Here is a 12,447-nt window from a genome sequence, read left to right as displayed (position 1 = left end):
CTGAATTAGGCAAATGAATACTTTGGGTTGACTTTTTTTTTAGCAATCGGAACTGCTGCTGGTGTCAGTTAAGAAGTTTACATTTGGAAATTCAGCTCAGATTAGGAGATTCTCGAGGTTATGGCATGTGCGGACATAAAATCAAGCCACAAATGCTGGCATTTCCTGACGTTTATAAGTATTTCAAAGTATCCAACGAATTGTAGGTATGATCAGGCATTCGATGATATGAGTGAGGAAATTGAAGAAAAAGAAAAAACTATTTCGTGAAGAAACTGTTGTGTCCTGTTCCAAGTTAAGGCATTGTTTAGCAGATCAAAAACAAATGGCGAATTAAGACCCCAGTGAGGGACAGAGAGGTGACCAAGGATAATGCTTTGATAAAGGATAATTAAATAAGGCCGTTAATTATCTTCAAAAGGGGTGTTTTACATTAACCCAAATGCCAAATTTGAATTCACATGCTACCGTGAGGTTTCATGGTTTTTGAGTGATGAGGAGACAGACTGATGGATGGACACACACTGATATTTATTCGAATAGATTTCATCATTTTCAGTTTCATATATTTCATGTTGCCTCTAATTTAAAATTCCTCAAATTATACTTTATCATGAATGTGTAATAATTCTTGCTCCTTTTGTAACCTTAAATATTTTTCAGTTTATTCTTTGAAAGTGTATTTGTATATTTTTATTAAATCTTTTGCAAATAAAATATTCTTACTCCCTGGACTTCTTTGCCATTTTTCTTTAATAAAACTAAAATTTATTTATTTTTGTTATTATTATTATTATTATTATTATTATTAGAATAACTTGATCCATTGTGTTCTTTTTGTCAATTATTATTATTATTATTATTATTATTAGAATAACTTGATCCATTGTGTTCTTTTTGTCAATTATTTGCCATTATGGTGATGTGTCACTGATTGCATTTGTAGTTGTTTGTTGGTAAAACCACATTTTGAAATGTCATCGTTGTCGTAAGTGTTGTGGCATGGTTGAATAACTATCTGTTTTGCGGCATGGTTCATCATGCGGCACGGTTGAATAACTATCTGTTTTCTTCATTAGTATTGTAATGATCAATCCATCATCATAGTTTTCACCATCATTCTTCTTCACCTTTGCAGGAAAGCAGGTGATCCACCCTGGACAGATCAATGCTGTACAGAAGGCTTTCTCCCCAAGTGCAAGACAGCTTGATTGGGCAAGAGAACTCATCTCGACCTTTGAGGAGCATCAAAAGCTGGGAAAAGTATGTGAACAACGTGTACAAAAATCGTTTAATGCTGAAATTTTGTTCAATGACACTGTTTACCCAGAGCATATTCCAGAAACTGACATCAATGCTGGTCAGTTTTTTTTTTGGTCAAAGAAAGATGACAGCAAACATAGTCACATATGCTTTAGAACAGAGTTGTATCATTAATTTTGTTGTAAATGAGAACTGCAAACCAGCTGAATTTACAGGAGACTGAACAATTTGGAAATACGTTGTCTTTCACAGGGTTGTGTGCTTAAATGATGCATCGAGTTTTTAAAAATGCTTGTGAATCGGTGAGCAATCTTGAGCAATTTAATATGCAACCAATTATTGTTCACTCAAATCAATATTAAACGTGTTAAACAGATGATTGTAGAAAATCGCTGGATCACTTGTACGTGAAATTGCAGAAGAATTAATTGCCAGTGTTGGAAGCATGGAAAAAATCATTCATTCTCACTTGAAATTTAACGTTCCAAATTGGTCCCAAAGGACTTCATGATTAATCAAAAGGCAATTCATGTTTCTATTGAAACAGCTTCTAAAATTGCAAGGGGCGGTAGGTGGAAGATTATTTCTTGAAGAAATTTGTGACATGTCATGGGTCCATCATTTAATGTTAGAGTGAAAGCGAGTCAGCATTGGAGTGCAGACATTCTTAGTGCCAACTGCCAAAAATATTCATGGTTCCACCCAGGGCCAGATTTACCATGTGGGGGGCCGTGGGCACAATGATTGTGGGGGGCCCCCAAATTTGGAGATTAATCAACAACTTAAATTATAACTGCCTTTTCATCAACAACTGAACTTGTATCTATAGATTTGGCAGATCCTGATCAGGAATTATTTGGCATACATGTTCACAAATTACAATTAAATCTGACAATATGACAAGATGGACGGATTGTTATTGATATGGCTGGTGACTTATCTATGAGCTGATGACTTATCTCTGAGCTCATTCTAAAATCAAATCACAAAAATGCTGTTGCTGCAAGAGATAGAGATGGACCAATATAAGAAAATAACAAACGATGCGCTGTCATTAATCATCCTACAAACTTCGACTAAAAATCTTCTAACTTCTAATAACCCTCTGGACAAGAGAAATCCGAAATGGTGATTAATAGCCGACTTCCAGCGACCGCAAATATACGGCAGTGTCATCCACATCAATGAACATACACACGGTGCCTTAATCACTGCACAAGCTTCCTGCGCGACTTCGCGGCAGCGAACTCAGATATGATACTGTCAACCTGCATGGCATTGAGCACATCGGATTTGGTTGAAATGATGGTCAGATTGACCATTCTCTGCTGCCCCATCGTGGAGCAAAGATCGTTCTTGATAAGCTTGAGTTTCGAAAACGAGCGCTCCCAGGAGCAGTTTGACACCATCAGTGAGAGGTAAATCCGAAGCAGCACTTCCACGTTTGGGAAAGTATCGGTGAGTTTTCGCTCGATGAGAAAACTGTACATCTCGAGTTCAGTACGGCCCGAGTCTGGCTCGGACTCCTTCATCATGCCTTGAAACTGAATCATTTCTTCCGTGAGGTCAGGTGATAGATCTTCCCGATACAGCTCGACGAGCTTCGAGCATGACTCTCAAATCTGCTCCACTTCGAGTTGAACAAGAGCACGCAGGAATCCAAATCTGTTGCTCATCTCGCTGTAAGCGTTTGTACGCTTTTCCAACTGCGACAGCAGTACGTCGATCACTGCAACGTATCCACTGATGCGAAAGGACTCCTTGGCGTCTCGTTCTACTTCTGGAGTGTGTCCGTAGTCCAAGGGAGCGAGGCGGACATTACGCCGCGAGTGAATTCCTCCGTACCTGATCGCTCCACTCCGTCAACAACGAATGTATCAAACTGATCGCGTAATGACTGCACGAAGCTCGCCAGTGACTTGAGGAGCTGCACGGCTGTGTTGAGATCGGTAGCTTACGACTGAAGGGTTTTACTCGTACGATCAAATATACCAAGGACAGTAGACCAGAAACCAGCATAGAACCCTATCTCGAGCATGCACATCGTTTGGTGAAGTGCCTCTGCAGTGTTTCTCGTTTCACTATTCAGTTGTTCATCGTTTGCGATTTCATCGAGGACATCCATGATTTCGCTGTAACCGTCTAGAAGAGCTCGGGTTGCATCAGAATGAGCCGACCAGCGAGTGTCGCTGAGGCGCTTTGGTACTTGCAGACCTTTGGCTTTCACGGCATCAAATAATCTGGCGTAGCGCGACGTGGAAGCTGTAAAAAATACATACGCTTGTTCCACAAATTCAAAGAATGCTGCTGCAGGTCTAAACCATCCCACGGCCGACTGACCGACTAAGTTCCGTGAGTGCGTCACGCATGGCACAAATATTACGAGAGGGTTCTCCTGTTGGATCATTCCCTGCATCCCATTGTATCGGCCACTCATATTAGATGCGTTATCGTAAGATTGTCCTCGGCAGTTAGCGATGTCCAATCCAGTGGCTTTCAAAAAATCCAGTAATGCCGTCGCTTGCTGGAGTCCAGTGTGTCCTGTGTTGCTCAGAAAGGTCATGAAACACTCCACTGGAGGCTCGTTCTCGATGTATCGTAGAATAACTGTGAGCTGGTCGATGTGGCTTATGTCAGCAGTAGAATCGACTGACACAGAGAAGTATTTTGCCTCTTTCACACGAGCGACGATGTTATCCAGAACAGATTTTCCGATGATGGAGACTAACTCTTCACGTCATAGATGATAAGTAGTTGGTGTAGCCACTACCTTGCTTGGCATATTTCTGAATGTGCTGCGCCAGAAATGGATCGTATTCCGCAAGTAATTCCATTAAACCAAGGTAGTTACCATTCGTCCGTGACCCAACAATTTCATCCGATCCACGGAACGCCAGACCATGCTCAGCGAGAAATGATATCACGCTCACACTTCGTTTTAGCACCTCCCTCCAGTAGGACGCAATCTCACTCACCTGTTTGACGAGTTCAGTGTCCACACGACCTGCGGATGTTGCTCTGTCTGACAAGCGGATGATATTCGCACAATGTACATGCGAACGCTCATGCACCTCGATAGAACGACTGGCATGCTTCCAATCATTGAATCCTTTCCCGTCCAGGGCAGTAGCGCCTCCAAAGAGCTTGTAAGCGATGCAGTACAGTTTTCCGGTTGATGTGGAGAAGCAAAGCCAGGACCTTTTCACGGACTCTCAATTTTGTAGTCTACGGTAAAAAAGATTCTTGGAGCAGCAGCATTTCCTACCTTCAACAAACTGTATGGATGAATCAAAGGGACCAGTCAAATTCTGCAGGCGCTCCAAGTCTCATGATGCCCAGTAGTTGATCATCTCTGACGACGGTCGCTCAGGAGGCCAACATCCAATGTCATTGGCAAAGCCAGGTCCATGATCAGTCAGTATAACTCACGCTTCTTCATCTGATGCATGTTCTTCATCGGTGGAACCTTCCGAGATGTTGAGCAAATCCTGACGCTGGGGTTGCGTTGCCAAATCCGCTTGTTCTGTCTCTGTTGGTGTTCCAGCCTCTGTCATGGATGAATCGCCTGTTTGTGCAGGAGTGAAAAACTCTGAGATTTTCTGGGTCTTGTCGACGACGGCCTTGTGTCTTTCATCTTTTTCCTTGGAACGTTTCCGCTTTTGAGCACCACTGTCATATTTCCGTGGAGCCCTGGATTTGTGCCTGTCATCACCGAAGCCGCTCATTGTGGTTTCTGCAGCTGGTAGGTACCGAGTAACCGAGATATCGTCAGAGTGCACATGGGACGTACCAGAATCACGAAAAGCAAGTATTGAAAAGTAGTTTCTGGTAACCTACGGTAAGTCTGCTAATATGGAGGATAACGATGAACAGCGGATCCAGGAAAATACCGTGATCAAACGGTTTGGATGAGACGAGACACCGAAGTTCCCTTTCTGCACAATGTTTATTAATATAATGGCACGAATAACGAAAGTCTCGCTCAGCGAGCAAAGACAATATGGCGATGGTTCACTTACACCAACCGACAAAAAACCGGAAGCTCTTACCATATCCGGTGGGAAAACGCCAAGAAAGTAAGAATTACAGGCTTGCACTACACCAACATGGTATTCATAAATTGCATGATACATTCATGGGCACAAGAGTACCAAACGTTCATATATATGGTGAAACAGCAAAGACTTTCTAACAAGTATGTTTCACAAACCTGGAACATAGAAAGTCACACCGTGTTACTGTGCTGTGTGCGCCAGTAAGCAGGGTACTGACAGCATTCCCTGCCAGCCGCAGTTTCAGTGTGCACAATACTACCCCTGCTGGCCGAGTGCTGTGCTGGCCTGGCCTAGTTTTACCACATCGACTTTCACCTTTTCACCTCTCCTCTGGCTGGACCTCTATATTCCATCTGTGCTTGCTGTGCTCTGGCGGGCAGTGCCGTTGTTAGTTGGCCATGCTCAACCATCCGAAGCATCGATGATCGATCCAAAAAAAGGATCCGAATGCGGGCCCCCAATGCCCGAGGCTTGCTCCGGGAATTTTTGACCATGTTGTATCCGTTCTGTGGACCGTGGAAGAAACGGCTTGAAAAAGCCAAAGCTTGAAAAGAACCCTCACAATGACAGACAATTTTGAAAAGATATCCTTACAAAGAGTTTACAATCTTCATTCACCGACAATAAAACTTTAGAAGCACATTTTCAAGGGATTTTCAAAATGTCATCGAAATTGTGGGGGGCCCCGAAATGTGGGGGCCCTGGGGCCATGGCCCCACCTGGCCACCCTTAAATCCGGTCGTGGTTCCACCATTAGCTGAAAGAAAGCTGATGGCAACAGTGCTTTTAATAAATCATTCATGTTTCTTTCCTTTATAGAAGGGGCTCTTCATTTTTAGAATGAGGGCTCGTCATTCTTTTGAGGAATCTCAAAGTGCTTTACTAGAAATAAAAGAAGAGTCGTAAGTTTTGTAACCATATTGGTTTCATTTCTATGCATTTTCTTGAATATGGGAAACCATCAATGCACAGGACTATAAGAAGTTGTAACACAATGAAGTGAGACAATAGTCAAATGAGGGCCGGGTATCTTGTTTTTCTTATGTGACAACTTTACAAGAATTCTCACCCTGACATGGAAAATATGACCATTACTATTCTATCAGAGATGCATTGCAAAGTTCTTAATCGTCCCCCATAAAGTTCTGGCTTGTCAACTTGCTATTTTTATGTCTTTCGGCCACTGAAGAGTATCTATTTCGCAAGAAGTTTACAAAATGATCAGTGATTTCAAAACATCTGTCATGAAATGGCTGCGTACGCATCCAAATATTTCTATACAAATGATGTCAAGATGCTATCACGTCAGTAGGACAAGGAGCGCATCTGAACCGAGCGAGGAATCTCTCTTTTTTTTCCATACATTATTGAGGCTTGTAGAAGAGCTGGGGCAGAATGGAAGGGAACAACAGGGGAAAGGGGGAAACGCCAACAGCAGAGTATAAGTGCGAGTGCGAGGTTGGCCTGTCATGAAATGGCTGGTGTACGCATGCATGAAATGGCTGTGTATGCAAAGATCATTGCTGATGGTGAGGCCCAAAAATTTGAGTGATTTAACCCATTTAAGTGGTTTGTTTTTGGAAGTACAACGGCCATCAAAGGTATTCACTCCCACCAATCATGCTACATTTAAATAAATTGCGAATTATGTAGAAACAATTTTTCCAAATGAACTTTTTTATTCATAACTAAAGAGATCAACAAACGAAACACTGTTATAGTTGGAGGCTACATATCAGGTATACCTGCAAAAACATGTACAAATGAAAATTCACTGGTTGCAGATCAAATTGCAGATCCACTCATGGCTCGCAGACTTCCTCTACTGTCGCAGTCAATGAGTGGCCTTAAATGGAGTTATTTCATCCCTTCTTCCTGACCAGGCTGGAGTTCCTTAAGGCAGCGTTCTGGGCCCTGTTCTTTTTCTAGATTTCATCAATGATCTCTGCGACTCTGTAAAATCGTCTTTATCTCTTCGCTGATGAGTCCACCCTCTGCCGTACCATCTGTCATCCCTCAGACCAGTAAGTAGCAGCTTCTTCGCTCTCTGCAGATCTGGGTAAAATCACAAACTGGTCCAATGCGTGGAACATGTCTTTCAATCCTGACAAATCTCACACTCTCACAATGTCTCTCCGAAAGGACCGTTTGGAACCACCCACCCCCCCCCCCCCGCCCCCATATCCACTTTCTCAACAATCCTCTGGAAGAAGTCCTTTCTTGCAAGCTTCGGGGTCTCACTGTCTGCCATGATTTTTCCTGGGAAAGGCACATTTCCAACCTGGCCTCCAAAGCCAATCGCCGACTAGGAATCCTCCATCGTGCAAAATCCTTCCTCGGCCCACCTGAGCTCCTGACCACATACAAAGCTTTCGTCCGCAGCCTGATGGAGTACTGCTCTCCTCTCTGGGCTGGTGCTCCTGCCTCTCACCTTTCTCGGCTTCACGCTGTGGAAACCAAGGCATTTCGAATCATTGGTATCTCCCGCGATGAGGTATCTCCCGCGTCTTTGGGCCTCTCACTGTCACCGCAGGCAGGTCGGTGGTCTTTCTGTCTTGTACCCTCTCCTCTCCGGTCTCATCCCCCCTGCTCTGTCTACGATGTGTCCCCACCATATTTCCACAGGGTGCTCAAGGTCCGCCAACAACCCCCTTCTGGTAAAACTACCAAAATCACGAATCACTGCTCACCTTCACTGTTTCATTCCTCTTTTTCCCCACCTTTGGAATAAACTCCCTCACTTTGTTCAATCCCATTCTTCCCTCCAGGCCTTCAAAACAGATGTTCACCACCACCTATTATCGTCCCCCATCCAAATCCTCGATCTTTTCTACCCCCGTTAATCCACCCCAAACCCACCTCCTTCAAATTCCCTGCTTTCCTTCCTGAAAGTCCCTGTATGTCCATCTTGTATACCCCACGTTCCCCGACCAATCCCTGTCACTTCCATTAGATATAATGTCGCTGTTCCCAACTGTTTTGTCCTTCCCACTCCCGCCCCTTTTGTCTCATGCCCCCCCCCCTTGATGTGTGTTGTGTGTTATCTCTCATACAAGCCTCGACAAGGTATAAAAATAAAAATAAATAAAAAATGGAAGACTAAATACTGCATTGGAGTCATCAGAAGGAACTAGAATAAGTAAAGAGCAAAGATGGAGTTATCAGGAGGAACCTGGATCAGATTTGGGTTTCAGCTGCAACTCCTCTACCCTCAAATCCATGCAGGTGCAGCCTTGTGAGCATTGCAGAAAAATTTCTGCAAGTATTCACTTCTCCTAAACAGATAGATAAAGAAAGAGAAATAAATAGTAAAATAGATAAAATGAAAGTAAAAGCAAGAATTAGACTGAATAAAGAGAAATGTGAAAAAGTAGAAAGAAATGTGAAAGGAACAAAACAAAGATGTCAGGAAGAACATGGATAGATAGGTTTCAGCAGATACTCCCCTGGCTCTAACACAGCAACAGGAACAACCTACCAGAGGTCCATCAGCAGAGAAGCACAGTCCACACAGCATTAGGATATGCTACAAACATAATCAAACTGAAGACCAAATACTGCATTTGAGTCATCAGAAGGAACCTGAATAAGTAAAGAGCAAAGGTTAATTAGAAGAGAACCTGGATAGGATTTGTGTTTCAGCTGCAACTCCTCCACCCTCAAAGGTGTGAGGCAGGGGAACCAGGCAGCAATTGCAATTGAAACCTGGCAGCTGCAAACCAGGCAACAGCAACAGCAAACCAGGCAGCTGCAAGTATGCAGCAATTGAGGTCAGGACTTGGTGGAAGCACCTTTTGCACAAATGACTGCTATGTGTCTTTTTGGGTTGGTCTGTACCAGATAGGCACAGTGATATGGTGAAATATTTGCCCATTCTTCACGTGAAAATTATTCCAAGTTCTGCCAAGTTTGATGGGAATTGTCGATGGACTGCAATCAAGTCTCACCATAAATCTGCAATTGGGTTCAAGTCAGGACTTTGACTGGGCCACTCAAGAACATTTATTTTCTTCTTATTCAGCCACTATAGTGTGGCTTTAGCTTTGTGCTTCAGATCATTGTCCTGCTGAAATGTGAATCTATCCACTTTCGGGTTCATGGCTGACTTGACCAGGTTTTCATCAAGGATTCTCCTGTACTTTGCACTGTCCATTGTCCCTTCTATCCTGACAAGCTTGCCAGTTTCTGCTGATTAAAAACAGCCCCATAACATGATGCTACCATCATGCTTGACAGTAGGGATGGTGTTGACTGGGCAATGTGCAATGTCAAGCTTGCACCAGATGTAGTGCTTTTAATTTAGACCAAAAAGTACAATTTCTATCTCGTCTGACCACAAAGCTTTTCTCCACATGTCTGCAGTGTCATTAACATGCTTTTCCTAAAACTCCATATGAGCTTTTAAATACATCTTTTTCAGGAATGGCTTCTTTCCCTCCACCTGTCCATAGTGGTCAGTTTTGTCAAAACAACGACAAATAGTTGATTGATGAACACTGACCCCCATTCTGGATATGGAGCCTTGCAGATCTTTCAAAGTCATGGTTGGAGTTACAGTGACCTCACGAACCTGTTTCCTGCTTGCCTGGCTGCTGTGTTTGGATGGGTGACCTGATCTGGGTAGAGTCTGGGTGGTATAAAACATCTTCCACTTCTTAATGATGGATTTCACTGTACTCAAAGGGATAATGAGTGACTGAAATCTTCTTATAACCTTCTCCTGAACGGTGCTTCTCCACCACTTTATGTCTGACTTCTTTGGAAAGCTCCTTGGTCTTCATGTTTTCCTTGTTGGTTGACAAGTGAGTTGTACCTTAAATCTCCTTAGATATAAGTGGTGGAGCTAAATTTTTAAGTTAAACCACTGATTACATACAGTTGAAACCTATTACACTTATTTTGTAACCTTTCAAATGAATAATTTGCTCCTGAAGTGATTTCGGGTTATTTAGACAAAGCGTTTGAATGCTTCTGCGACTGAGAATCATCTGATTTTCTCTGTTAATGTATCTTATTAAAATTTTATCTGCATTTTTTATCTTTATAATTGTGGAGTACTTTGTGAAGACTATATATATATATTAAGTTTGATTTGAAAGCATCATGCAATAATCTCAGGTGGCATCAAAATGTGAAAACTTTGGAGGGGGTGAATACTTTTTCAGGCCAGTGGAGATACGAGGGTTTGCCAGACGGTCCGTTTGGAGTGATAGGGTGAGTGTGTGAGATTTGTAAGGGTTGAAAGACATATTCCAAGTGTTGGACCAGCTCGTGATTCTATCAATGTCTGCAGAGAGGGAAGAAGCTGCTTCCTGCCTGTCTGAAGGATAAGAAATGATACAGCAGTTGGTGGAGTCGTCAGTAAAAAGATGGGCAGGATTTTCCAAGGAATCAGAAAGATCATTGACGAAGATGAGGAAATGATGACTGGGCCCAAGACACTGACTTGCATCATTCCGGCCTTGACAGGTAGACGATCCTGTTAAGAGCTGCACGCTAAATACGAGAGTGTAGGAAGTAAGGGATACATAAGAGGAGGTAGTCTTGGATGCCAAAATCAGGGAGTTTAGAGATCAAGGTGGGGTACCAGACTGCATCAAATGTTCGAGATATGCCCAGAGAGATGACCCTGATTTCATGGCTGAGATTGTGGACCTCCATCCATTGTTGGGGGAGTAGAAAGATGGAGCATGCACAAGGTAGCCTGACGGGGTATGAAATCGAACTGATGATCTGAGATTCGTCCGTTGAAGAAAACTGAGGATATAATGTCAACTGCATTGATTCCATGACCTTGCTTATAAATGAAAACAAGCTATAGGCCTGCAGTTGAGAGGATCAGTTTTTGCAGCATGTGTTTGTGTATTGCAATGATGGTGTCTAACTGAGGCAGACGGAGATTTCCCCAGAGAGAATGATCGTGTGAACAGAGCAGAAAGAGAATGATCAAGATCTTTCTTTGGCAAACCATGTTGAAAAGTTGACCTCCAAAGCCAGCCACCGACTGGACATCCTTCGTCATGCAAAGTCCTTCCTTGGCATTCCTGAGCTCATGTCCACCTACAAGGCCCTCATCTGCAGCTTGATGGAGTACTGCTCTCTGCTCTATGCTGGCTCCCTTGCCTCGCATCTTTATCAGCTTGATGCCGTGGAAACCCAGGCATTGGAATTATTGGAATCTTCCACGATGAAGCTGAGCCTCCTTTCTGGTCTTGCACCCTCAGCTCTTTCCGTGCTTTGTAAACCCGCCCCCCTCCCCCCAACGTAGGTTTCTGCAGGGCATACACTGTCCACTATTAACCCCCTTCTGTTGAAACAACCTAAATCTATGACCACTGCTCACCTCTACTCATTTGTTCTTCTTTTCTTTTTTCACTTTAAAGCGGTGCAACTCTCACATCCTCTTCAATCTCATCCTTCCCTCCAGGTCTTCAAGACAGCTGTTCACCACCATCTCAGATCGTCCCCTGTCCAAAACCATGATTTTTTTTTCTACCCTTGTTAACCCCACCTCCCCCCCCCACCACCAACCCCTAAATCCCACCCCAATCCCTCCTGCTTCCAAATTTCCAATTTTTTCCTCCTAAGAGTTTCTTTCTGTATCCATCTTGTCCACCCCAAGCATCCTTTCCTTCCCCCCATTCCTCCCCACCCCCATTGTTTGTCTGCCTCCCTCTGTCTTGGCCTTCAACCCTGCTGTTGGTGTCCCCCCCCCCCCTCTGCTGTTCCTTTTTTCCGGTTACACCCTGATCAGTTCAGTCTACTAGTACTGCTCTTCACGAGCTTTGTGACTGCATGCAGCAGCAGAGAAGATTTTTGATGCAGGACACATCCACTGATGTTTTTTGGTCCTGTCGCCAAATCAGAGTTAAGGTTTGCCAGAAACATCTACACCTGCTCAAGTGGAAAACAGTATCCAGGAGCATTTGAGTACAAGAGCATCGTGTACAGTAGATATAAGGAGTGAGGAGTTGGGTAGGTAAGATTTGGAAGCTAACACAGAATTGAGGCAGTTGGCTTTCTCATGAACAGTCAGCTGTAGTGATATTTGAAGTAAGGGTAGGGATTAGACATTATGCCCTGCCCATCATATCCCTTCAGAAAATGATTCTTGTGGTCCACTCTTTGG

At 43.4% G+C, this 12,447-nt stretch overlaps 1 protein-coding gene and 1 long non-coding RNA gene across 5 annotated transcripts in view; one reads left to right on the top strand and one right to left on the bottom strand.

The window, feature by feature from the left end:
• CLYBL (citramalyl-CoA lyase) overlaps nt 1-12,447 on the top strand; it is a 136,319-nt gene that overhangs the window by 96,303 nt on the left and 27,569 nt on the right. For all 3 annotated transcript variants that reach the window (XM_085888551.1, XM_085888552.1, XM_085888553.1), the window contains one exon: nt 1,139-1,263. In XM_085888551.1, coding sequence (XP_085744677.1) covers nt 1,139-1,263 — 125 coding nt within the window. The remainder of the gene's footprint in view (nt 1-1,138; nt 1,264-12,447) is intronic.
• Nucleotides 1-12,447, bottom strand: part of LOC147023300 (uncharacterized) — a 91,663-nt gene that overhangs the window by 76,930 nt on the left and 2,286 nt on the right. For both annotated transcript variants that reach the window (XR_015060130.1, XR_015060129.1), the window contains exon 2: nt 8,491-8,593. This is a non-coding gene — a long non-coding RNA (uncharacterized LOC147023300). The remainder of the gene's footprint in view (nt 1-8,490; nt 8,594-12,447) is intronic.

The sequence above is a fragment of the Eptatretus burgeri genome, chromosome 7, assembly GCF_056783735.1.
Source record: "Eptatretus burgeri isolate ZD-2024b chromosome 7, Ebu_testis_v1, whole genome shotgun sequence".
Classification (NCBI taxonomy): Eukaryota; Metazoa; Chordata; class Myxini; order Myxiniformes; family Myxinidae; genus Eptatretus; species Eptatretus burgeri.
Note: the sequence above shows the minus strand (reverse complement) of the source record. Positions and strands in the feature narration are given on the sequence as shown.